The sequence below is a fragment of the Mobula birostris genome, chromosome 14 (genome assembly GCF_030028105.1).
Source record: "Mobula birostris isolate sMobBir1 chromosome 14, sMobBir1.hap1, whole genome shotgun sequence".
Taxonomy (NCBI): Eukaryota; Metazoa; Chordata; class Chondrichthyes; order Myliobatiformes; family Myliobatidae; genus Mobula; species Mobula birostris.
In genome coordinates, this window is record NC_092383.1 from 65,653,273 (window position 1) to 65,679,859 (window position 26,587).

The window sequence follows — 26,587 nt, forward strand, 5'->3', positions numbered from 1 at the left end:
ATGTGGATACTATAGAGAGAGTGCAGAGGAGATTTATAAGCATGTTGCTTGGATTGGAGGGGGCAATCAGGTTGAGTGAAAGGGCTTTTATCCTGGGAGCGATGGAGGATGAGAGGTGACCTGATAGAGGTGTATAAGATGATGAGGGGCATTGATCGTGTGGATAGCCAGAGGCTGTTTCCCAGGGTTGAAATGGCTAACACGAGGGGGCATAGTTTTAAGGTGCTTGGAAATGGGTACCGAGGGGATGTCAGGGGTAATTTTACACAGAGAGTGCTGGGCGTGTGGAATGCATTGCTGGCGGCGGCAATGGAAGAGGATACAGCAGGGTCTTTTAAGAGCCTCTTAGGTAGGTACATGGAGGTTAGAAAAATAGAGGGCTATGAGCTAGGGAAATTTGAGGCATTTTCTAGAGTAGGTTACATGGTCAGCACAACATTATGGGTCGAAGAGCCTACAATGTGCTGTAGATTTCTACGTTCTATGTTCTAACAAGCACTCTATTATTAGTGGCTACTTCATTAGGTATGCATGTTTAGTAATGCAAATATTTAATCAACCAATTGTGCGGCCACAACTCAGTACATAAAAGAATGCAGCCGTAGTCAAGAGGTTTAGTTCTTGTTCAAACTAAACTTACAAATGGGGAAGAAATTGGATCTAAGTGCTTTTGACCGTGGAATGATTGTTGGTGCCCGATGGGGTGGTTGGGTATCTCAGAAACTGCTGAGCTCCTGGCATTTTCAAGCATAACAGTTTCTGGAGTTCACAGAGAATGGTGCGAGAAACAAAAAGCATCCAGCGAGCGGAGTATTTCTGTTGCTGCAAATGCCTTGTAAATGAGAGAGGTCAGTGGAGAATGACCAGATGGTTCAGGCTTACAGGAAGGTTATGGTAACTCTGATAACCAACAGTGGTGTGCAGGTGAGCATACAGTATCTGAATGCCAACACGGTGAACCTTGAAGTGGATGGGCTACAGAAGCAGAAGACCTCACTGGGCTCCACTCCTCTACCTAATAAGGTGACCACTAAGTGCTGATTCTCATTGAAATGACTTCCAGTGTTAAAGATGCCTGTTTCTTACTTTGACAGCTGATACAAGGTTGGGGAGCATCACAACATTATAAAAGAGCGTTCTTCACAAACAGTATGAAGGCTTGATCGATTGGTTCATACGGCACTAGGGAAACTCCTGATCACCGAGCATTCACAGAACAGCTGCTACACAATCTGGTTTCTGAAAAGCAGTATGCAGAAATGAAAGCCTCTGACCCATACACAGCACTGGATTACCTCGAACAGAGACAAAATGTACTTTCGTTGACATGTTTGATCCCAATGCAGAGGATTTGGTGTATTTCGTTTCCTTGCCTTCAAGGCACATATGCATGTTGTGTTCACGCTACATATACAACCCACAGAATTGTGTAGATCCCGGAATAGTTTTCAACAAATAATGCATCAATGAGCTAGGAAGAGAGGAATCTTTTTAATTTATGATTTCATTTGACATTGTGTGTAATTATCAAAGAAATTTATAGATTTTCAAAACAATGCAATTAATACTAGCTATAGGATATGTGGGTAATTTGGGGGTATTGTAATTGGTTATGACAACCCCACTTCTATTCAGTACACTGAAAACAAAGGAGAATATGTTTTGAGTAAAGCACATATTTTTGAGTACTTAGAATTGAACACTGTGATTGAAGCCAAATCTACTGAGATTTATAGTGATACTTCAAATAACAAACCATCTCATTCCTGGAGGGATTATTGACTTACTGAGATTTTGAATTCAATATACATTGAAAAGTCTTGAATCCCATTTCCTTAGTGGAGGCAAACTCATGGTCAATTACAGTTAAATTTAAAAAAAATACAGTAGATACAAGAAGTTGAAAATAAAAGAGAATGCAAGCAACCAGCAAGGGAGGCAACATTTCTGGAGGGAGAAAAACAGAGTTAACATTCTCAATCAACATTTTGAAGATAGTTTTGCTGTCCATGGATGCACTTTCAACCCTTTCTGTTTTTACTCCTGTTGGTTGCTTATTTTTCTCAGGAACTTGCAGTATCGAGAGAAAATCTGTCGCACATACTGTATTTTGGTGCTCTCTAATCTGTTGGACTAAAAAGGCACTGAGAGCGTTGCAGCACTGACATATGGTGGCTTAGCACTTCATACTGATACCTTGTGCATGGTTGATAACTGTCCACCATCAGCTGCTTAACTTTATTTGACAAAACTTTATTGGCCTGAAGGGACTTGTTTCAATACTGTATGACTTTTTATCATATTTAACTGTACTTGTGCATCTGACAGTTTGAAACAGTTACAGACCAGTTACCATACTGTGTCCCTAGAATTCTTAAAAAAATATATTTGCTGCGCAGATATTTAACCCTTGACTTACTACCATGCCTTATGGTTACTGTTGCAAAACCATTCGGGGGCCTCCTAACTTTTTCTTGTGGCACAAGATCAGTAACTTTGCAAATAACTCAAGTTCAAGCAGAATATGTTTCATTTATTCATTTTGGTGTCTCTTAGTTTCTCAGAGAATTGAGGGTTTTATAATCAGCTCAGCAATACTTCTCAGTCCCATGATGGTCATCATCTGTTTTTTAAGATAAGTATTTCTTTCTTTGGAAACTCTTAAGTAGTATATGATGTTGATGAGTGTTTGACTGACCTCTCTATAAGTTCATCCTCTCGAAATGTGGTACAATCTATTGGTTTATATTACATTATTCATTTTTTTGCAGCAAAGTTCCTTGGTGAGGAAGATGTACACTATTTTATTCATCTGTGCATTTTTGTGAAAATCAGCAATCACTTTAATACTGTTCAATACCAAAAGTCATCATTCCATCTCAGGTTGTACAAAGAAATATGACAAACACAGAGATTCTGGAGATGCTGGAAATCCAGAGTAATGCACACAAAATGCTGCAGGAACACAGCAGGTCAGGCAGCATCTATGGAGAGGAATAAAGAGTCGATGCTTTGCACCGAGACCCTTCCTCAGAACTGATCATCCTGATGAAGTGTCTCAACTCCACATGTCAACAGTTTATTCTTCTCCACAGATGACGCCCAATGTGCTGAGTTCCTCCAGCATTTTGTGTGCGAAACTTTCTAAATGCAGATCCCAAAAATGGTTATATTTGTGTCACCAAAACACCCTAAAATGTTATGCTACATGCTATATTAAAAATATGACCCTGGGACAATATTGGTAAACAAAAATACAGATTGCAGGTGCCTTCTGCCATTTCTGTGTGAGCATTGTCATTCTTGAATCTTACAGAGCCTCTGTGAAAAAGGTATTTGAGTAATAAAGTTTTTTTAAAACTGTAATTCATTATTCATTACTTTCAGACGTTCAATGTATATTCATGTTTCCACTCTCTCCTTTCAATGAAATCCCTACTGTTCCTCACATTTGTTCTGGAAGCCTGTTGATGGTGTCTTTCAAAGGCACTGCATTGCTCTGAACCTAATGATCACTTCCTCAATAATGACTGTAAATGGAGAGGTCATATCAGTACAAAGGCAGAATCAAGGCACAGATGCTTTCAGTTTTCCAGGCCTATATCAGGGCCAGTGTATGGAGCAGTTGGCTCCAATTCCTCCCAGAAAGAATACTATTGAAAACATACCAGCGTTCCTACATTTTTAGTTGGTGTATACAAGGCAAATTACTTGCAGCATATTTATTTCTGATACAGGAAAAAGCTACTTAGACATCCAAGTTTATATCAGTTGTCAGGACAATCCTATCAATTCCATTCCCCACTTATTTCATTATAATCTATTTATCGCTGTATATCTATCAGCTCGCTCCAGTTCACCTAAACCAGGAGCAATGTATAAATATAGTCACTTAACCTTCCAGCATCTTTTTGTTGTCAAAACGCCATTGTTACCTTGTACATGACTTTGATGTGAGAATTATAAGTCAAAGGAGGCTATCTGTCTCTCCTTCAACTTGTTCAGCTACTCATCCAAATTCTTAAAGTTCAAAGTAAATTTATTATCAAAGTACCTATATGTTTCCAATACTACCTTGAGATTAGTTTTCTCGCAGGCATTTACAGGAAAAAAGAAATACAATAGAATTTCTGAAAAAATATACATAATCAAGGACTGATGAATGTGGAAAAAAAAACAAACTCTGCAAATAAAAAAAATACTGAAAACCCAAGTTGTAAAGAGTCCTAGAAGTGAGCCTGTAGGTAGTAGAATTAGTTCAGAGTAGTGCTGATTTAAGTTATCCATGCCGTTCAGGATCGTGATGGTTGTAAGTAACTGCTTCTGAACCTGGTGATGTGGGACCTATCTGTACCTCCTGTCTGATGGTAATGGTGAGAAGAGGACATGGCCTGGACGGTGGAGGGTCTTTGATGGATACTGCCTTCCTGTGGCCCAGTTCCATATGAGTATATTCTATGGAGGGGAGGGCTTTACTTGTGATGGACTGGGTTCTGCCCATCATTTTCATAGATTTTTCTGTTCCTAGGGGTGTTACCATATCAGACAGTGAGCAACTGGTTGATCTACTTCACCCATTTCTCTTCCACTATTACCCTTATACAAAAATCTGTCCAGAAACTCAATTACTGAACTTCAGCAGAATTTCTCAAACTTTCCAAAGTATTTGAAAGCAAAGATTTTGTTATTATAGCATTGCTTACTTATTTAAACCATTTTAATTTTGTTCTTGATAAATCTGAATTAATAAATACTTTAAACTCCTTGACCAAGGTTCAGACCAATCCCTGATTTGAAGTGGTAACAGGATACAAAACACTAAGCAAAATGCAACAAAAAGCAGAAGCAAAAATCTCGGATTTGAGCAACAATCCTGGAAGATCAACTGCAATTCCAAAAACTGTCAGACAATCCATAAGGTTTAATAACTCGCAATCTACTAATACAAACACTAACTACAATATAGATGGAATCAGATGAGCAACTTCTGGATGACGACTCACTTCCTTAATTTCTCAGTTAAGCAGTACAAATATCACAAAAGTGGTCGTACAAGAGTTTCCAGTGGTTCTTTTAAATATCTTTATCCCAGAGATAATTAATTACCTCTCCAAAGTAAAAAAAAAATAACTTTTCAGAGACTTGGAAACGTTAGTACATGAGATATGTTTGCAACTCAAAAGTTTGCCATCTTTAAATTTGAGGTTAGTGGATGATGAAATGTTCAGCCCCAAACTAAAATCATGATGCAAAGACCTCAAGACATAAGATATAGAACATACAGTAGTCATGTATATAAATTAAAATTTCCAATAACAGGCAAAGCTATAAACTGCTAAGAGATTTCAGCTCTCAGCATAAGTGACTGACACTGAAGATGAGCTACAGGTTATTTTCATGGATGCAGTTTCACTTAAGGAATTCAACCAGGTAAATATTCAATTGTACTTAAGCATAAATTAAATTTCACCAAATATCAATCATGAAACATATTAATCGCTTGGTTTTTACCTTTGTTGTCATCAAATTTACTTGGTGCAGCAGAAAACAAAGCACATTTTAACCCTGGTTAGGTAAAATGTTGCAGAACTGATCAATCCTTGGAATTGTTAGAAACATAATAAATCTTAACCTGGGATTTTTGCTGGGATTGCCCTAAGTCGTTAAGCAATTGATAAGGGTATGGTGTTTGCATTGATTTCATCAAAAAAAGTTTGTTATTTTGCTTTTATAGAGAGCCAATGTTTTATAATCACACATACTTAGCTGTCACTGTACTCCGACAAGGAGTGTATCATGGGCTTTTCAACTGTTGTGTTTTGTGAAAAAATACCAGGCAAAGTTACTAGAGGGCAGCACATTGGAACCAGTCGTTCAAAGCTGAGACTTTGCTTCCCATCTCCAGTGACCAGGTTCAGTCCTCATTTCCTGGCTGTCTTCATGGAGTTTGTATTTTGTCCCTGAACCTTGCTCTCTGTACTCCTTGCAGATCAAAAGAAATGCAGGTAGTGACCACTGTGAAAATTGCCCCTGAGTGAGTGAATGGTGGAACCTGGCAAGAGCTGAAGGGACTGTGGGAAGAATAATAGAGGATCAGTGTAGAAGAGAGTTTAATAGCCATTCTGCGGTCAGTGGGCTAAAGGACCTGTTTTGATGCATTCAAATTAGAATTTTATTTCTTACATCCATCTCACAACATGGAGTAAAAATCTTTATGTTGTGTGTCCGTCACTGTGTACAAGCAATAAGGAAGGGAAACATTGCCCAGACACCAAGATTCTTTTGTATAGTTCTTTTGTATATATGTATGTACAGACAGGTAGGCAATCAGATCAATCTGTATTGATATGGCCTGGTGAAAGAAGTTGTCCCAGAACCTGTTGGTCTGGCCTTAATGCTGTGGTACCGTCTGCCAGACGGAAGCAGCTGAAACAGTTTGTGGTTGGGGAGGCTGGAGACTCTGATGATCCTCTGGGCCGGTTTCACAAACCTGCTGCTGTAAGTGTTCTGAATAGAGGAAAGTTCACATCCACAGATGCCCTGAGCTGTCCGCACTAATCTCGGCAGTGCCCTGTGATTGAGGGTAGTACCGTTCCTGTACCAGGCGGAGACACAGCCAATCAGGATGCTGTCGATGGTGCCCCTGTAGAAGGTTCTGAGGATCTGGGGACTCATGCCAAACTTCTTCAGCAGACTGAGGTGAAAGAGGCGCTGTTGTGCTTTTTTGTACCACACAACCGGCGTGGACAGTTCAGGTGAGATCCTCAGTGATGTGTACGCCGAGGAACTTGAAACTACTCACCCTCCCAACTACAGTCCCATTGTTGTCAATAGGGGCTCATCTATCTCTATTCTGCCCCCCACACACAATGACTATGAAATTTAATAACAACCACTACTACAATCTTGATTTAAATCCTTCTTGGGTTAATGGAAATAAAGATGAAACAATTTAGGTGAAATACTTTTCTACAAAAAAATTCTTGATTGATAAGATGCAGGACCCACTCATTATGTTACCACCCACCTGAACTTACTCCCCAGACAAACGGACAGGATGAGGCTCTCAGTACCCAAATGTCACAACTATTCAAACTCATCTAAATAATTAAAAATCTACTGTAGTGCAAAGTTGGGGGACCACAATCCTGAGCAAACACTAGAGGGAGAGAGAGCTTAAAAGCAGCATGTGGGGCGGTCAATACATTTTGCATGCCACAGTCCCAAGGAGTTAATTGATCGTGCATAATTAGGTACTTGGCAAGGTCCATTAGACGGAAGCAGAGCAGCCATTGTGTGAGTGGGCCAGCGTTAGAGTGGGAGTGTTGAGGCTTTAGCTCATCGAGGCTTTCGCGAGAAAAGGCTAGGCAATAGGTTGCTATTTATTCTTAATGTACATTCAGAGCAGTGGGGATGCCAGGCAGGATAGTGGAATGCTCCTTTTGTGTGTATGGGAACGCAGTAAGACCTCCAGTGATCCTGACAACTGCACCAGCAAGAAATGCATCCAGTTGCAGCTTCCAACAGACCATGTTAAGAAATGAGAACTGGAACTGGTTTAACTCTGGATCATTCAGGAGGCAGAGAGGTAGTTATACCCAGGGTGCAGGATGCAGGTAACTGAGTGGCCGTAAGGATGGGGAAGGGGGATCAGCAGCCTGTGCAGTGTACCCCTGTGGCCATACTCCTCAACAACAGCTACACTGCTTTGGATATGGTTGGGGTGAATGACCTAGCAGAGGGAAGCCACAGTAGTCAGATCTCTGGTATTGAGATTGGCTGTATAGCTCAGAGGGGAAGGGGGAAGAGGCGAGCTGTAGCAACAGGGGTTTTGTTGGTTAGGGAAACAGAAAGGAGGTTCTGTGGACGAGACTGAAATTTCTGGATGGTTTGTTGCCTCCCAGGTGCCATGGTCAGAGACATCTCAGATCGAGTCCACAATATTCTTAAGTGGGAGGGGACAGCCTGCAGTCGTGGTCCACTTCGATACCAATGTTATGGGTAGGGGGAGTGACCAGGTCCTGCAAAGTGAGTTCAAAGAGTTATGTGCTAGATTAAAGGACAGGGTCCTGCTTGGTGGCGCAATAATATCAGCGCCGGACTCCAGACCGAAGGTTCCTGAGTTTGAATCCAAGTCAGGTTGAGCGTCGAGCTAGCAACTCAGCCTCATAAAAACGAGAATAGCTTTCTACCGAAACACCATCATGACGGTGCCCTGATAACTCCACTGTCTAGCTAATGGCCATTCTTCTTCTTCTTAAAGGACAGGACCTCCTGGGTTGAGATCTAAGGACTGCTACCCATGCCATATACTAGTGAGACCAGAAATAGGAATATCATAAAGTTCAACATGTGGATAAGGAGATGGTGCAGAAGGGAATGCTTCAGATATCTGAATCTTTTGGCTGTCTTCCAGGGAAGGAGGGACCTGTTCGTGTTACTGCTGCAAAGGGGGAATGGGAACTAGAACACCAGAACAGATAGTGGATTGGTTGTGGAGAGAGATGCTGTTAAGCCTGCATGCAAAGTCAGGAATCAAAAGGTCAAGTATGGTGGGACTAATGTTCTGAGCTGTGTATATTTCAATGCAAGGTATATTGTAGGAAAAGTGGATGAGCTTAGGACATGGATCAGATCATGGAGTTATGACATTGTAGCTATTAGTGAGACTTGGTTGCAGGGTAGATCAGTGTTCTGGGGTTCTGTTCTTTTAGATTTGATAGGGCAGGAGGGATGGGATTACTAGTCAGGGAAAATGTCACAACAGTGCTCAGTCAGGACAGACAGGAAAGCCCATCTAGTGAGGTTTTATGGGTAGAACTAAGGAATGAAAAAAGGTATAACCCACATTAATAGTATTATACAACACCCAATAGTCCATGGGATTTAAAGGAGCAAATTTGTAGAGAGATCGCAGACTATTGCAAGAAATATAAGCTTATGATAGTAGGTGATTGCAACTTTTCACATATTGGGAATCCCATACTCAAAAAGGGCTGGATAGAAACATAGAAAATAGGTGCAGGAGTAGGCCATTCGGCCCTTCGAGCCTGCACCACCATTCAGTATGATCATGGCTGATCATCCAACTCAGAACCCTGTACCTGCCTTCTCTCCATACCCCCTGATCCCTTTAGCCACAAGGGCCATATCTAACTCCCTCTTAAATATAGCCAATGAACTGGCCTCAACTGTTTCCTGTGGCAGAGAATTCCACAGATTCACCACTCCCTGTGTGTAGAAGTTTTTCCTAATCTCGGTCCTAAAAGGATTCCCCTTTATCCTCAAACTGTGACCCCTCATTCTGGACTTCCCCAACATCGGGAACAATCTTCCTGCATCTAGCCTGTCCAATCCCTTTAGGATTTTATATGCTTCAATAAGATCTCCCCTCAATCTTCTAAATTCCAACGAGTATACGCCTAATCAATCCAGTCTTTCATCATATGAAAGTCCTACCATCCCAGGAATCAATCTGGTGAACCTTTTTTGTACTCCCTCTATGGCAAGGATGTCTTTCCTCAGATTGGGGGACCAAAACTGCACACAATACTCCAGGTGTGGTCTCACCAAGGCCTTGTACAACTGCAGTAGTACCTCCCTGCTCCTGTACTCGAATCCTCTTGCTATGAATGCCAGCATACCATTCGCCTTTTTCACCGCCTGCTGTACCTGTATGCCTACTTTCAATGACTGGTGTATAATGACACCCAGGTCTCGTTGCACCTCCCCTTTTCCTAATTGGCCACCATTCAGATAATAATCTGTTTTCCTGTTTTTGCCACCAAAGTGGATAACTTCACATTTATCCACATTAAATTGCATCTGCCATGAACTTGCCCACTCACCTAACCTATCCAAGTCACCTTGCATCCTCTTAGCATCCTCCTCACAGCTAACACTGCCGCCCAGCTTCGTGTCATCCGCAAGCTTGGAGAGGCTGCATGTAATTCCCTCGTCTAAGTCATTAATATATATTATAAGCAACTGGAGTCCCAGCACGGAGCCTTGCGGTACCCCACTAGTCACTGCTTGCCATTCTGAAAAGGTCCCATTTATTCCCACTCTTTGCTTCCTGTCTGCCAACCAGTTCCCTATCCACATCAATACCTTACCCGCAATACCGTGTGCTTTAAGTTTTCACACTAATCTCCTGTGTGGGACCTTGTCAAAAGCCTTTTGAAAATCCAAATATACCACATCCACTGGTTCTCCCCTATCCACTCTACTAGTTACATCCTCAAAAAATTCTATGAGATTTATCAGACATGATTTTCCTTTCACAAATCCATGCTGACTTTGTCCGATGATAGAAAAGAGTTTGTCAAATGTGTTCAGGAAAGTTTCCTTAATAAGTACATAGAAGTCCCAACTAGAGAGAGTGTGATAGTAAATCTCTTATTAGGGAGTGAGACAGGGCGGGTGACAGAAGTTTCTGTAGGGGAACACTTTGCATGTATTCATTATAATGCATTAGTTTCAAAGTAATTATAGAAGAGGATAGATCTGGTCCTTGGGATGAGATTCTAAATTAGAGAAAAGGCAGTTTTGTATGCATCAGAAAGAATCTGGCAAGTGTGGATTGGGACAGATTGTTCACTGGCCTAAATGGGAGGCCTTCATTGTGTGAGATTTTGAGAGTACAGTGTTCCTGTCAGAATAAAAGGCAAGGTTAACAGATTTAGGAAATCTTGGTTTTCAAGAGAAATTGAGACCCTGGTTAAGAAAAGAAGGAGGTCTGTAGCAGGAATAGGCAGGTAGGAACAAATGAGGTATTTATGGAGTAAAAGAAATGCAAGAGAAAACTTAAGAAGGAAATCAGGAGGGCTAAAAGAAGACATGAATTTCAGACAAGGTGATGTGGAATCCTAAGAGATTCTGCAGATATATTAAAAGCAAAAGGATCGCAAGGGACAAAATTGGTCCCCTGGAGGGTCAAAGTGGCAATCAATCAGTGGAGCCAAAAAAGGAGGGGCAATCCAAAATGAATTTTTAGCATTTGTATTTACTTGGGAAATGGACACAGAGTCTATAGAAGTGAGGCAATGCAGCTACAAGATCATGGACCCTGTACAGGTTACTTGAGGCAAATTAAGGTGGATAAATCCCCAGGGTTCTACAAATGTGTTCCCTCGACCCCTGTGGGAGGCTAGTGCAGAAAATGCAGGGTTCCTAGCAGAGATATTTAAACCATCCTGAGTCACGGGTGAGGTGCTGGAGGATTGGAGAATAACTAACGTTGTTCTGTTGTTTAAGAAAGGCTTTCAGAATAAGCTGGGAAATTATAGGCCAGTGAGCCTGACATCAGTAGTGAGAAAGTTATTGGAATGTATTCTAAGGGACTATATATATTTGGATAGACAGAGACTGACTGGAGATAGTCAACATGGTTTTGTGTTTGGTAAGTCGTGTCATACCAATCTTATAGAGTTTTTTTGAGGAAGTTATCAGGAAAGTTCAGGGCAGTGGATGTTGTCTACATGGACTTCAGCAAGACCTTTGACAAGATTCCGCGTGCAAGGTCGGTCAAGAATGTTCAGTCACTTGGCATTCAAGATGAGGCAGTAAATTGTATTAGACATTGGCTTAGAGAGTGGTTATAGGTGTCTGCCTTGCTGACTGGAGGACTGTGACTAGTGGAGGATCACAGGGATTGGTGCTGGGTCTGTTGCTGTTGGTCATACATATAAACAATTTGAATGATAATGTGGTAAACTTTTTCAGCAAATTTGAGAATGACTCCAAGATCGGGGGTGTAGTGGACAATGAGGAAGACTATCAGAGCTTGCAGCAGGATTTGGACTAGCTGATGAAATTGGCTAAAAAATGGAAAATGGAATTTAATGCGGACAAGTGTGAGGTGTTGCACTTTGAGAGGACCAACCAGTGTAGGTCTCACACAGTGAGCAGTAGGGCACTGAGGAAAGCAGTAGAACAGAGGGATCTAGGAATACAGATCCATCATTCTTTGAAAATAATGTCACAGGTAGATATGGCTGTAAAGAAATTTTTTGGCCTTCATACATCAATGTATCGTGTACAGGTGTTGGGGTTTTATGTTGAAACTGTTTAACACATTGGTGAGGCCTTATTTGTTGTATTGTGTCTATTTGGACACCTACCTACAGGAAAGGTATAAATAAGATTGAAAGAGTTCAGCAAAAATTTGTAAGTATTTTGCTGGGGACTTGAGAACCTGAATTACAGAGAAAAATTGAATAAATTGGGACTTTATTCCCTAGAATGTAGAAGACTGAGGGAATAGTTGATAAAGATACACAAAATTATGAGGGGTAGAGACAGGGTAAATGCAAGCAGGCAGGTTGGGTGAGAATACGACTAGAGGTCATGGGTTAAGGGTGAGAAGTGAAATGTTTAAGGGGAACATGAGGGGGAACTTCTTCAGTCAGAGGATGGTGAGAGTGTAGATGTTGCAGGTGGTGGACGCTGGGTCAATTTCAGCATTTAAGAGGAGGGAGGGGTATGGAGGGCTATGGTCTGGTGCAGATCAATGGGACAAGACAGATTATTGGTTTGGCATGGACTAGATGGGCCAAAGGGCCTGTTTCTGTGCTGTAGTGTTCTGTGACTCTATGACCAAAGCCCAGTATCTAGGGTATCCACACCCTTCCTCGAGGATAGTGTCTGTAAATGGATGCAATTTTCCTTTTGGGGCCTAACTGATGTTCAACGTATCTTCCTTGCTTTATACTTACTTACCACTACCTGTTATGCTGCTGGAATTTAGGGCTGCAATGAAGGTCCTCCATTTCTCTCTATTCTTGGCCACACAGATGCATAAGGTTTCTTCATTGCTGTTTCCGCAAGTTTTGTTTGACCAGTCAGGATTGTTAGCCCTGAGCTGAACCCCCCAAACCTGGAAGGCTGGGAGATCACTCTTAGTCTGGCCTCTAACCTTTGACCTGTTTGACATGGGTGAAATCTACCAAGTGCCAAAGCATAAAGCCCCGACACTAGTTAACATAGCTGTCTGGGTCATGGAGTCATGTAAGCCTTCAAACTATGACAGGGTTTATACCCTGCCCCTTTATTTATTAAGTCCAGTACTTCTTTATGCTTAATGTTTCTCTCAACATTGTGCTGCAACTTCCAAACCTTTCTACACATCCTGTATATGCTAACAGGCCTTTTCTTCCATAAACATAAAGATATCTACTTTGTTCTTAAATCATGTGATACTAGATCTAGAAATCCACATTTCTGACATTCTTCCTAAGTAAAACATATTGCTTTCCAAAGAATAGCCTTCAAAGCCTTGAGTAGAAACTGCACATACCAAAATACCTTAAAAGATCTCCTTACTTAAATTAGGTTAGTATTAATGAACCTTGAGCCTGAATAATAGATGGAATGTTTGAAAATTAAAACCAGAATTACAAGCTGTAGAGCTGAGACATTTATAGTTAACTTTCGATTTACAGCAATGATCATGCATTTCAGTCTCAAGAGTCACATGAAAACCTTATTCACAGACAGCACAGTGGATGCACTTTCAAAGCCTACAGAGTTCTTTCTTTTTTAAAGATAAAAGTAAACACAAGGGGAGGGTTTAGTGCAAGGAGCCAGCTTGATGAACTGAGCAGCTTTAATGTTTCTTTTTCCTCTGCAAAGACGTCAAACACATCTGAGAGAAACCAGTCTGTGTCTGAAACCAGTAAGTATGTTGCATGTATTCTTTGAATTCGTCACCGCAATACCATCATTGTCATAGCAATGAAAAATCATCAGGCAGTTAATTTAAGAGACTGACTGCACTTTTCATCAAACCCAGAAGCCACAATTTTACAGACTGTTGAAAAATTAATAGTTAAAGAATGCAAACTATAATTATAAATTTTAGATCCATGCCAATTTCTGATTGCTAATTTTATTGATAAATACTTTAAAAGGACTTGGATCCTTTAGTTCAAGCTGATGCCTCAAGGAGGCAGATATGCCCTTTTCTCATTTCTGCCATCAGGGAGGTAGTCAGGACCCTGAATATACACATTCAACATTTTAGGAACAGCTTCTTCCCCTCTGCTGTCAGATTCCTGAATGGACAATGAACAAACCCATGAACACTGCCTCACAATTTTTGTTCTCTTTTTGCACAATTATATTTTATATATAATTGTAATTTATGTATTGTGCTGTATTGCTGCTACAAAACAACACATTTCATGACATATGTCAGTGACATTAAACCTGATTTTGATTCCGATTCTAAAGGTTTTGTGTGATGAAGCTGAAAAGCAACACAATACTTTGCGGACTTCCACATCTCTGTGAAAGGAGGAGAAAGCAGCGGTGAAATAAAGCTTGCTTTTACATCTCAGGTTTTCTGAGCAAGGCTATTTAATTCAAAGGTCTCTCCTTGCCCAGCAAAGAAGAGTAAGTTTTCTATAAAGGCGAGTTCTTTTGGATGACAACACAAAAGAATGCATACAGTGCCTTGAAAAAGTCTTCAGCCCCCGCAACTATTTTCACATTTTACTGTCTCATTTTCTAAATTTAAAATATATTGGAGTAGGATTTTTGAGCTAATCTACAAAACAGTGTGCATCATATTTCAAAAGAAAAATTCCAAATCCTGTCAACAATTTACTAAAAATTAAAAACCAAAATTTGAGGCTGAAAAAGTATTCGTCACCTTTGTAATTACTACACTAACTTTACTCAGCTACAATATAAGACCTTACCAAATCACCCAATTTATTGATGTAGAAAATTGGAGGATCACTTGTTTTCAATAAATTCATAAGAATAAATACCCTGTCTCTCTGTAAGATCCAACAGTATGGTACATTTTCAACAGACCATACCAAAATGAAGACAAAAGAGCATTCAAGACAAGGTCAGGGAACAGCACAACACCATCTCAAAGGCCACATATCTTGAAGTTCAGTGCAGTTCATCAGTGGAAAAAATATGAAATGATTGCCACACAGCCTATGTCAGGCTGCCCCAGAGAAGTATGGCACTTGTAAGAGTGGTGACTATGACGCTAACAGTTAGTGGCTGGACCTGGAGACGAAGTTCATGACTCTACAATCTCTAAGGCCTTGCACAAAAAGGGTATTTATGAAAGTGTTGTAAGAAAGAACCCCTGGCTAAAAAAAAAACATATTCTTGCTTGTAAAGACTTTACAAAGCATCACTTAGAAGATACTGTAAGGATGTGGAAAAAGGGGAGACTTCTTGGCCTCAACACTATGTAGTATGCGTGGCATAAATCTGATACTGCAGATCAGCCAGTAACACCATCTCTATCATAAAGTATAATGGAGGGTAGCATCATGCAATGGAGATGCTTTTCAGCAGCAGGGACTGGAAATCTGGTCAGGTTTGCTGGGAAGATGAATGCTGCTAAAAACAAAGAGACACACACAAAGTGCTGGAGAAATTCAGCAGGTCAGGTAGCATCTATGGAAATAAAAAAACAGTTGATGATTTGGGAAGAGACATTTCTTCGGGACTGGAAATGAAGGCTGAAGATGCCAAAATAAAAAGGTGAGGGGGAAGGAAAAGAGCATAGCTGGTAGGCGATAGGTGAGGCCAGGTGGATAGGAAATATAAAGGGCTGGAAAGGAAGGAATCTGATACGAGAGGAGAGTGCAGAAAGAGGAGGAGGGGACGTGGGTGGAGGGGACAGACTGGTGAGAAAAGCTGAGAGGCCAAAGTGGGGAATAGAAGAAGAGAAGGAAGGGAAAAATATTTTTACCGGAAGGAGGAACTGATATTCATGCAATCAGGTTGGAGGCTACCCAGCCTGAGGGTGGCCTCATAATGGCACAAGAGAAAGCTATGGACCAAGATGTTGGAAATGGAATGGGAATCAGAATTAAAATGTTTGGACACCAGGAAGTTGCAGTTTTTGCAGATGGAGCAGAGGAGTTCGATGAAGCCGTCTCCCAATTTACAACAGGTCTCATCCACGTAAAGGACGAAGCATCGGGGGTATTGGACAGAGTAGATGATCCCAACAGATTCACAGGTGAAGTGCTGCCTCACCTGGAAGGACTGCTTGGGGCCCTGAATGGGAGGAAGGAGGTGAATGGGCAGGAGTAGCACTTTGGCCACTTGCAGGGTTAAGTGCTGGGAGGGAGGTTAGTGAGAATGGACAAATGGACAAGGGAATCACCAAGGGAAGTTGGGGGGGGGGGGGGAGAGATACTGTATGTTTGGTTGTAAGATCACTAAGAGATCCTGGATAAAAACCTGCTAGCCTCTGCCAGAAACCTTAAACTGGAGAGCAAGTTTGTCTTTCAGTCAGTAACAACCCAAAGAACACTGCCAGAGCAACCATGGAGTGGCTTCAGATGAAGACAACTGATATCCTTGAGTAGTCCAGTCAGAGTCCTAAGCTTAACCCCATCGAACATCTCTGACAAGACCTCAAGATTGTTCCACCACCCTCCCCAACTAACCTGGCACAGCTTGAGCAATTTTGCTTCATCGCATTGTGCTAAGCTAACAGAAACTTATCCAAAAAGACTACTAGCTGCGAGAGTTGGTTCAACTAAGTACTGAGCAAAGGAAGGGATGAATACTTTTGAACTACTGACATTACAGCTTTGAAATTTTACTTTTTCTTGCTTTACTATTTTCCCTGTTTCTTGGGCTCTACTGTGAACAAAAGAGCATCCCATTCATGAATATAAATTGTCAGTTAAATTCATCAAAATCCCTGATTGTCATACTGATTTATGTGAACAAAGGGTTAGGGGATGAATACTTTTTCAAGGCACTGCAAACAGAGGTTAGAGGTTACATCATCATCAGGTGCCATGTCCAGTTTGAGCTTTGACTGCCATAGCCCACACACTCCTGTTTCCGGTCAAGTCGATCAATTCATTGGTATTCATTTCCAGTTCTCTGGCTGCTGTCTCCATCATCATTTGTCTTTGTCTTCCTCTTGCTTTCTTCCCTCCAATCTTTCCCATAATTACCATGCATTCTAACTCCTCTTTCCTAATCACATCCAATGAAGTCACATTACCTTTTCATGATCTCATACATTAATCTCTTTTTGTGTTTGCTCTGTTTATGACATCCTCGTCAGATATTTGTTTCATCCATGATATTCTTTGCATTCTCCTCAAAAACCACATCTCTGCTGCTACAATTCATCTCCTCATGTTACTAGATATTGTCCAACATTCTGTGCCATATAACATAACTGGATAAACGTAACATTTCAGCACTGAGGCAGGTTGTGATGCCTAATTTAGTATTGGTCAGTATACTCTTCATTCTCGTAAAGGTGTTTTTTGCCATCCCTATTCTTCTTTTGATGTCCAAGTCGCACCTGCCATCTAATGTCACCCAGTTTCCTAAGTAGCAAAAGTTCTGTACTTGTTTTATGTCTTCCCCGTTTATTCTCAGCCTGCAGATAGGATTCTCCTTCTTTTTGGATATCACCATATATTTTGTCTTTTTGCAATTGACAGGCATTTTTGCACTTTCTTCAACAATTATATCAATTAAGTTTTGTAGTTCTTCCTCCGTTCTTGCAATTAACACAGTGTCACCTGCATATCTGAAATTATTGATGTTTTCACCGCCAACTTTGATTCCCAAGATGTCTCTTATTTTTTGTAATGTTGTTTCACTGTACACATTAAATAAATCAGGGAGAAAACACACACTTGTCTAGCGCCTCTTGATTTTTGTAAACTGACTCACTTCTCCATCTATTCTTACAGCGGCAGTTTGTTCCCAGTACAGATTTCTGATTAGGCAGAGGTCTTTCGAATCTAGATGTAGAGTTTTCTGTAATATTTCAAATAACTTATTGTACTTCACTTTATCAAATGCTTTTGTGTAGTCGATAAAACAAATCTTTTTGTATTTGAATAGCCTGTTCTGATAGTACCCTTAACATCAATATTGTGTTTCTTGTACCTTTGTCTTTCACAAAACCACATTGTTCTTTGCCTATTTCAGCTTGTATCTTACTTTTAGCTCTTGTCATCAAAATTCTTAGAAGTATCTTGGTGATATGACTCATTAAACTTATGGTCCTATGTAATTCACATTCTATTGCTCCAGGTTTCTTAGAAAGAGTGATAAATACTGATTTTTTCATCCCTTCTGGTATTATTCCGGTCTCATAAATGTCATTGATTAAATCAGTAAGTTTTTCAATTCCATAATCTTCAAGGGTGATAATTTGTTCTATTACTAATTCAGCAGGACCTGTTGCCTTTCCTTTCTTCATCTTATTTGTTTATTGCATTATGAACTTCAAATTTTAAAATACTTGGACCCTCAAAAGAGGTTACAGTAATACCAAAAGCAGGAATAGCTACAGAAATGCGCCACATTTTAAACATCATTCATTTTGCAGGAGGGTGTAATATAACTCAATTGTACTACACTAATAAAAACCCAAAAGCACAGATTATGTTAAACAATCTTTTGATTTTAAACAAAAATATTGTATTTTTATAAAAAAAACTTCATTTGAACATATTATTCAGTGTGCTCTGATATGAAAATCACGAGTCAAAGCCAACATTTTTAAACATTTCAGCAACCGACTTTATGCCAAAATTTGTTGATAACATTTGCTTTAGTCTTTGTGGCATTACAACAAAAATAATTTGGATGATGAACCCTAAATTATTTACCCAACAAGAAATTTCAAAAGTTGAACTACATTAAAGAAAACAGAAATGCTTCAACATTTGTATTATACAAATGACATCTGGCATTTCTGTTTCACAATTTTTCTCTCGGATCTTCCTGGGAGCAGTGAGATCGGGACAATTACGTCACATGTACCAATGGATTTTCCAAGTTGCAACCCTGAGAATGGCTCTGCAGAGACCCTGCAGAGTACAGGACTTTGCAGTCACAAGTCCCATTGAAATATTGTCAGCCACTTAATCCAAGCCGCCATATTGAGTCAACTGTCACAAAGACAAGGGTATTTTCTGGAGGACTGGAAACTTGCAAATGCCACTTCACACTTGAGGAAGGATGCAAAAGACAAACAAATATAGGCCAGTTAGCCTGACTTCAATGCTTGGTAAGATGTTGGAGTCCATTATTGAGGATGAGGTTTCGGGGTACTTGATTGCACAAGATAAAATAGGCTGAAATCAGCATGGTTGCCTTAAGGGGGAAATCTTCCTTGAGAAATGTATTGGATTCTATTGCTTCTTTTCACGTCATTGAATTGCATGATGCAACTGATGGCTTTGTGGCCAAGTATGCAGATGATACAAAGGCAGGTGGAAGGGCAGACAGTGTTGAGGAAGCTGGGAGTCTGAAAAAGGACAAGATGGATTAGCAGAAAGGGCAAAGAACGGCAGATGGAATATCATGCAGGGTAGTGCACGGTCATGCATTTTGGTAAAAGGACTAAAGATGTAGATTATTTTTTTTAAAAAGGGAAAAAAATCAGAAATCAGAAATATTCATGACAACCAAAACATTAGCTTCTATGTGGCAATGAAAATTGTACAAGTTTGTCTTGTTCACTAAAATTAAGGCAAATCAAACCTGGAAATTCCTGCCACACCTACTTATTCTCAATGAACAGCAAGTGATGGAATGTCCTGTCAACAATCGGCACTTACTCATTTGTAACCTGGTCAATACTGGAGATTCATCAGGACTACTAACTCCGAACCTCTTTGTCCAATTCCCTTCATAAATCGACAAGTACTTAAGCAGTCCCTCATCCCATGCAACAAGGCATCGGCAATACTCAGGCAAGGCTAAGTACAAAGTAATGTATTCCATAGAATCCCAGGTACTGAAAATCTCTAACAAGAGTCCAACCATCTTGCTAAATCCTCCGTTTTCTTCCCGTACTCCTCACCATCATAAATGCCAACCTTTCATTCTTTAATTCACCTCTTGAAATCAAGAAAAAGTTATGCACTGGCTACACCCCAATCCCTGCTAATGTACTGAGAACCTGTGCTTCCCAATAAGCTGTTGACACTTTCCAATTCTGTACACCTGACAATAACACCGAATTTAAACTGCATCACTCATTATTGTGGTTTCAGCACAGGATTTGATTACTTCTGATGTGATAATTAGAATTTAATAATGCTTTGAATTTAATCAATAAGTTTAATATATTTTTGCTAATAGTTGACAGCAAACAGCACAACAAATGATTTGAGTTTTATGGCAAAGTATACTGAGTTACCACATTTTTTTTCTTCATTGTCTTGTACCCCCAAATGCAATTGATGTCATAAGGTACTGTGAGAATTTTAACCGAGAAGGATGTTACATTAAGACACCCATCCACTACCCCAACTATTCAGAAACCCTGACGATTTGGTACATGGCTCACCAAGCGATGTTTGCTGCTTCTGCCAGTCAGCTCTCCAAGGCCTTGGCTCCTACAGTACCTTCTACCTCATTGGTTGCCATGATTGTTTTCAACTCACCAGGGTCATTGGAAAATTTATATAGCACCTGTGTAACATCTAAAAAGAGCAAGTTAGAAGAATAAAATCCAGTAGTCCAGAAAATCTGCAAATCTGGCTCCAAAGTCCCAGGGGTACTGGACTGTTGGAGTTTTATTTAATATTATTGTGAAATAATGTACACTTCATTAATTAAAAAAACACCCCAACTATTCAAAATGCTTTTATTTCATCCCTAAGAGTATTTCATGATAATACTTAACACATAAAACTGTACTCAGGTCTGTAACATTAACTATTAGTTATGATATTTTTTAAGTCAAGTTTTCAAAAAGTGTTTTAACAGGAGCATGTAATGTCATGAGTGATCCAGCAGATGGTGGCACAGAAGCACAATTTCGGTTCAAAAGGGCACACAATAATACGAGTTTGAATAATCATTGTTTTTATTGTTGCACCAAACATCATTCAAAAAATAAAATATCAATGTAAGCAATTAAACACAACTAAGGCATTCATGTACAAATCATCTGCCACATTTTATTGATCAGTAAACATGTTAAAGTACTGTACCAAACTCCCACAGTGCCAAGAGATTAGATTTTTAAAAAATGGCTGGAATGCAAAACACTTCTGATGGGAAAATATTAAACTATAACATTGTATAACTGTTGTGCCCTTAATCACACACATTTATTTAGATTTTTCACAATCACTGCTTCAAGTTTCTATCATGAATATAAAATGTTTCCACAACATTGTCTCTTTACATCGTTTAGCAAATATGAGATTTCAGTAAAACTTTCTATACTATGCATGTATTAAGTCAGCAGGTTCACCAACATTTGTCCTGAGGTAGGCATTCTGTGATTTGCCTTGAACATAACCAGGATTTTTATTTAACTGAGGTACAATCCAAATCTGTGCTTTATCTCCTTTGCATAACAAGTGTTTTTCTTTTCTGAAGTCTCGTTAACATCTTTGCTTTATTTCAATACAGTAATCAGCTCTTCACTTGTATTCAAATATCCACCAATTTGTAAAACAGCTAACACCATGAATTTCAACTTTTAAACAGTGAGTTGGTAAAATTGTAAAACATATCTGATATCTGTCAGTCCAGTTCCTTGCAGTAAAAAACACATGTTGGATCACTGACGCCACAGTATAATCCAGGTGCCCACCAGAACAGAGATTGTATATCTTGGTACTGAACTCCTCATTGGTTTGGCAGTGTTGGAAGGAAGGGGAATTAGTCTCTTAATGTTTGGTGCAACAAAATTATAAAAGTCTGTATAAACACATTTGCAATTTACTTCCAAAGATTGCACAAAAACATTTTCCTCCACAGCTACAGTCTTAATGCATCAGTGTTCTATTTACCTTATATGGGTTGTATGCATTGTATCACAGCAATGCACATGGATACAAAACAATGCAAGTATTTTCCCATCAATGTGGGAATTGGGTTTGTGTTCATTGACAATTACCAAGATGATGTACTCTTTCTATTAAGGATATGGTAAAATGGCATGGACATAGGGTAGATTACAAGAACTCATGTCCACAGAAAGAAATCTACACAATAGGTAGTATTTTTTCTGTTTCCAGTCTGGTATTCCTTTCCTTAACATCACTGAACCCCCAAATGGTGGCTGGAATCCAGGTTTGTGCCTCTCCTTGTGCTATGCGGCATTGAAATAACAATATTGTGTCTGATCAAAGAATGGCCTCTATGAACAGAATAATGAGATCTGGTTTAAAGAGGCAGCATATCAATCAAGATATACTAAAGAGCAGTTGGCAGCTATAAAGTGTAGATTACACACTATGAAAGAAGACCAGACACAACTACTTACATTCATGATTTGTAACTTAAAATATTCTAAACATTTTTCCAAATTTATTAGTGAAGAATTAAATTTAGAAAAAAATGTTTAAAATATATTCTAAATATTGTGAAACAGTGCTCAAATTACCATCTTTAGTGGTTCCAAGATCTGCCTACTGAAGGGGATGGGTTTAACATGAGAATAGTTGTCTAGCAATCAGTTTTACATAAAAATTAACTATTTTGGGAATGATACAATACAGGTACACCATTAAATGTTTTCGTAACAGATGCCATTTTATAATCTATTAATTTGAATTTACAGTTATAACATTCAAGCATTATAGCTCTCAACATGTCTTGTGACAATCTTTTCTGTGGCTTCAGAGTCTTTCAAGTAGATTGCAAATTCATATCTTGAACATTTTCTTAAATAACCGTAACATTTACAATGCAAATCCCCTTTCTTTCCTTTTTACCAACTTACTGTTTTTTTTTGTAATGTAATAAGCAGCAAACTCAAATCTTTACATTTTTTTTCTCTCAATGTGAGTTATACCTGAAACCTTCACCATAGTTAATCAGTGGTTAAGGAGATGCACAGATGAATTGTATTTTGTGTACAGCAGCAACCGAGAAAATATGAAACTAAAAAGAGGTAGTTATGAATACGGAAACCAAAGTTGCATCTGTTCAGCACAGTACTAATACTGCAAAATAATGTGAAATCTGAGTAATGAACTGACTCCTGCTGAAAAATCTTTACAAGCAGATTTCATTCATAAGTAGTAAAGAAAGTTGTACTTTACCAGTATTCAAACAGAAATATTTAAGAACATGGATTAACAAATTACCATTATTGAGTTTTGCCTCATTATATCTATTGACATTTAAGAAGAAATATTTCATTTGCTTATCCATAAACTGGGTATTCCATAACTTTAAACAGTCTTTTAAATGTCCTTTCTCCAAAAATTTGCTTCAAGCCAGTTTTCAATTAAATATCTAGGATAAACACAGCAATTTAAAGAGGCATACTATAATTTGGCAGCCATTTTGTTCAATGCATAAAAGATTTCTGTACTTGTTCATGGTCAAACAACATAAAATTCATTTTGTTTAGTTAAGCAGCCTGAGCACTTTGTGAAAGAGGATTTCATAGACTCAAAATTCTGATACCTGAAGCCACAGGAGGCCGTGAAAGAGCACTTTTATTATACAACGTTTATCTTGTCCATATTAGCTAGCAGGTTAAATCTAAGTTTTAATAACATCTAATATTAGATGCAAATTAAAGTGGCAGGATATTAAATAGTCTGTTAATGAAACTGCAAAACCAGTGAATTTATCTGTATAATGATTCAGTCATCATATGGGTGCTATTCCAAATTAGAAGTTACACATTTAATAATGCTTTTCAGTATGTCACATTGTAAATGAGCTTTACAGGTGATCAATTATCATAATACAGGAAACTCAGCTGTCAATTTGTACACAGTCAGATCCCACAATCACACCTCATCTGCTTCACTGATGTTGATGGGGGAAAGTTTTGGGCAGCTGAAGGAAGAAAGCTCTCCTATTCTCTTCAAAATAGGGCCATGGAATTATCTTAACATCCAGCCAAGTGTGGTGACTGGGCTTCAGTTTACTGGCTCACTGAAAAGACAGTATCCCCTGACAGTGTAGCAAACTCTCAGTTTTGCACTAGAGCTTTAGTCAAAATTGTTATGCTTCAGATTTTCAAGTGGCACAAAGCTTTGATTCGAGAATTGATAGATCTCACAATTCTGCATCAGAATTATAATCAATGATATTCAAAGCATAGTAAATGAAAATTATTCCTCATAAATTTATAATGTCCTCTTCCCTAAAAAAATGTGGATGATTAAAGCATTACCAAGAACATGAAATCCAGAAAACAGACTAACAAACACTAGTTAACTTGGTCCTTTCTAAATTTAACTTTAAGCAATGCTTATGCATCATCTGAATAAGTTGGTTAAACAAGCAAATAATGCCTCTGTAACTCATAATTATAGCTTAACTCTAGCACTTGGTGTTTGTTATAGTAAAGCAATATTGATTAAATGTTTGCAGTCGGTAAGAGGTATTACAATCTAAATAAGGTATCATATGAAGCATTATATTTGCAAGTAATACCTCAATTATTATATTCTAAATGTCATTAATGTTATTTTATCAACAGTCTCTATATAGTTACTTTCAAAGTTCAGCATGTCATAAACTAGGAACTTAACATGCAAAAGTAAAAATGTGTAATTTCTATCTTTCAGTATACTTTTATCCCTCAAGTCTTAATCCGATACCTGTTTCAACATGGCTTAACTGTCAGCATCTTAAAAGTCTCTCCTCTTGAGTATCCACTGAATTTTAAAGGATTTCATTGGTACATATATATGTGCAATTTGTTAATTACAGTCGGTATAGTCCAGCTAAAGGATACTCTCTTACTCAAATAGCAATAAAAAATAATTAATCTGTATTGCCAGAATATAAATCTCTATATTAGCAAAATCAACTGAATGGACTCAAATAAATTCAGCAATTGCAGTCTTTCATTTAACCAGGTCAATGGTTCCCAGTTTAATTTTGTGTATTTAAACACATTATTGATCAGTGGCATAGTGAACTCAGCTAAATTACAAGATGACAAGCACAACTGCTGGTGTAAATGCTCCAAGGGGACAAAAAATTATTTTGCATATGTAATTACTATAATTTTAATGTACAAAGTAACATTGCCCATGTAGCATTTTAAAATAATAGTTCAGAAGTAGAATTCTTATTAAATGGACAGATTTCCAAATCTTATGGATTTCCTGAGCCTTTACACTTTTACTGTCGTATCGAAATGAAACATTTTACCTCATTTGACCTATAACTGCTTCTGGATTCAAGTTCAATACAACAGGGGACAAATAATCTCTGCCTAGTTATAAAATGCTCCTTCACTGTCAATAGCTAATTTCACTCCCGTGTTTGTGTTTACCAACAAACCAAATTGTAGTCTCCAATTCAGAGATTAAACAGTCAAATGTCTTTCCTTGAATAAAAAAGGTCTCACTGCTTACTTTTATGGAAAGCAGTGTATGCATTTGGAATACGGAAAGAATAACAGGGCTAAGATTCATGTAAATGAAATGTCACTCTTAACTTCACAAATTACTTAAAATGCATTTGCATGTCACATGAAGCATGGTATACATAATGCAAAAGTTATTAATGATAGAATATAAACATGATTAGCTCCAGGCAAAGTTAACTATTATATAAAGCCTAAAGAATTCTCTTCCACCTGGAAGGATGCCTACAAATTATAATTCATAATCTGTTTCAAAGACTAACATAGGTTCATCTACACAATCCTAAACCATGCCAAAAACAAAAATAAAATGACTCACAAAAGAAATGTATAAAATGGATGGTTATGTAGCTATGAATGTGTTAGCCATTTTGACTTATAGGAAACGGCTGTTCTATAATCCAGCTGGGCTGGGATTCTACTGCAAATGCAGGCATGAAGAGCTGCTCTCTGCTGTCTATTATGACAGCCATTGTACCTATCTTCATGTTTGCCAAGGGTTAACACCTCCAACATGTGATATACATTTTCTACACGAATAATCAACAACAGAACAGACCCTTGTTTGTTTTATTTTATTTCTTGGCACTAAAATGTTCATTAGCATTGTCCTCTTAACTGGTTTAATTTGAAGGCCAACACTTAGAAACTTAACCAGAATGACAAAACATGACATAATGAATTCAATTGTTTACACTGCCCTTCGTTAAATGTCATTTTCTTTGAAATACCTTGATCTGTATTTAAAAATGTAGTGTAGTGTTCCAGTGCTGTTGGTAGTTCCCTGTTAAGACTATAATGAAATCAGTGTGATAGGGTTTGTGGTCCAGGTATTGACAGGAGCCAACTGTTGGATGAGGTAGTGAAAATCTTACAGATTTATTGTTCTTCTGAAGATTCTTGAGAAGCATGCTCTTCTTCTTGCTCTACCTTTTCCTACAAACAAAAATGAAAATTACAATCAGAAGTACTACAAGTATAGTCTTCCTATCAAATCTAATTAACTTGTACTTCCAAAGTGGACTTTCCTCACATTTGTCTTTCATATTGTGGTATGCATTGCAATCTCTCAACAAATAAAAATGTAATCAAGACTCACATGTACACATTTATCAGCCGGTAATGGTTATGCAAAGAATTCCACAGTTTAGCCACATGTGGAGATACAATGGTGAATATTGTATATCAATGCTGAAGCCATTATCTGGTGACTGCATAAATGAAGGTAAAAGCTACACTGAATTATTCACA

General features: G+C 38.7%; 2 protein-coding genes across 8 annotated transcripts in view; one reads left to right on the forward strand and one right to left on the reverse strand.

Moving 5' to 3' along the window:
- The window catches only part of LOC140209508 (small integral membrane protein 29-like), a 64,705-nt gene extending 60,179 nt beyond the window's left edge, over positions 1–4,526 (forward strand). For all 4 annotated transcript variants that reach the window (XM_072277757.1, XM_072277754.1, XM_072277756.1 and 1 more), the window contains one exon: positions 1,095–4,526. In XM_072277757.1, the coding sequence (XP_072133858.1) occupies positions 1,095–1,163 (69 nt within the window). In that variant the 3' untranslated portion in view covers positions 1,164–4,526. The remainder of the gene's footprint in view (positions 1–1,094) is intronic.
- Positions 4,527–20,667: 16,141 nt separating this feature from the next.
- LOC140209942 (high mobility group protein HMG-I/HMG-Y-like) overlaps positions 20,668–26,587 on the reverse strand; it is a 75,308-nt gene continuing 69,388 nt past the window's right edge. For 3 of the 4 annotated variants that reach the window (XR_011889108.1, XM_072278625.1, XM_072278622.1), the window contains one exon: positions 20,668–26,272. Coding sequence is in view for 2 of the 4 variants with exons in the window: in XM_072278625.1 (XP_072134726.1) it covers positions 26,216–26,272 (57 nt within the window). In the remaining 2 variants the exon portion in view is untranslated. The remainder of the gene's footprint in view (positions 26,273–26,587) is intronic. The other variant, XM_072278624.1, reaches the window with a different exon arrangement.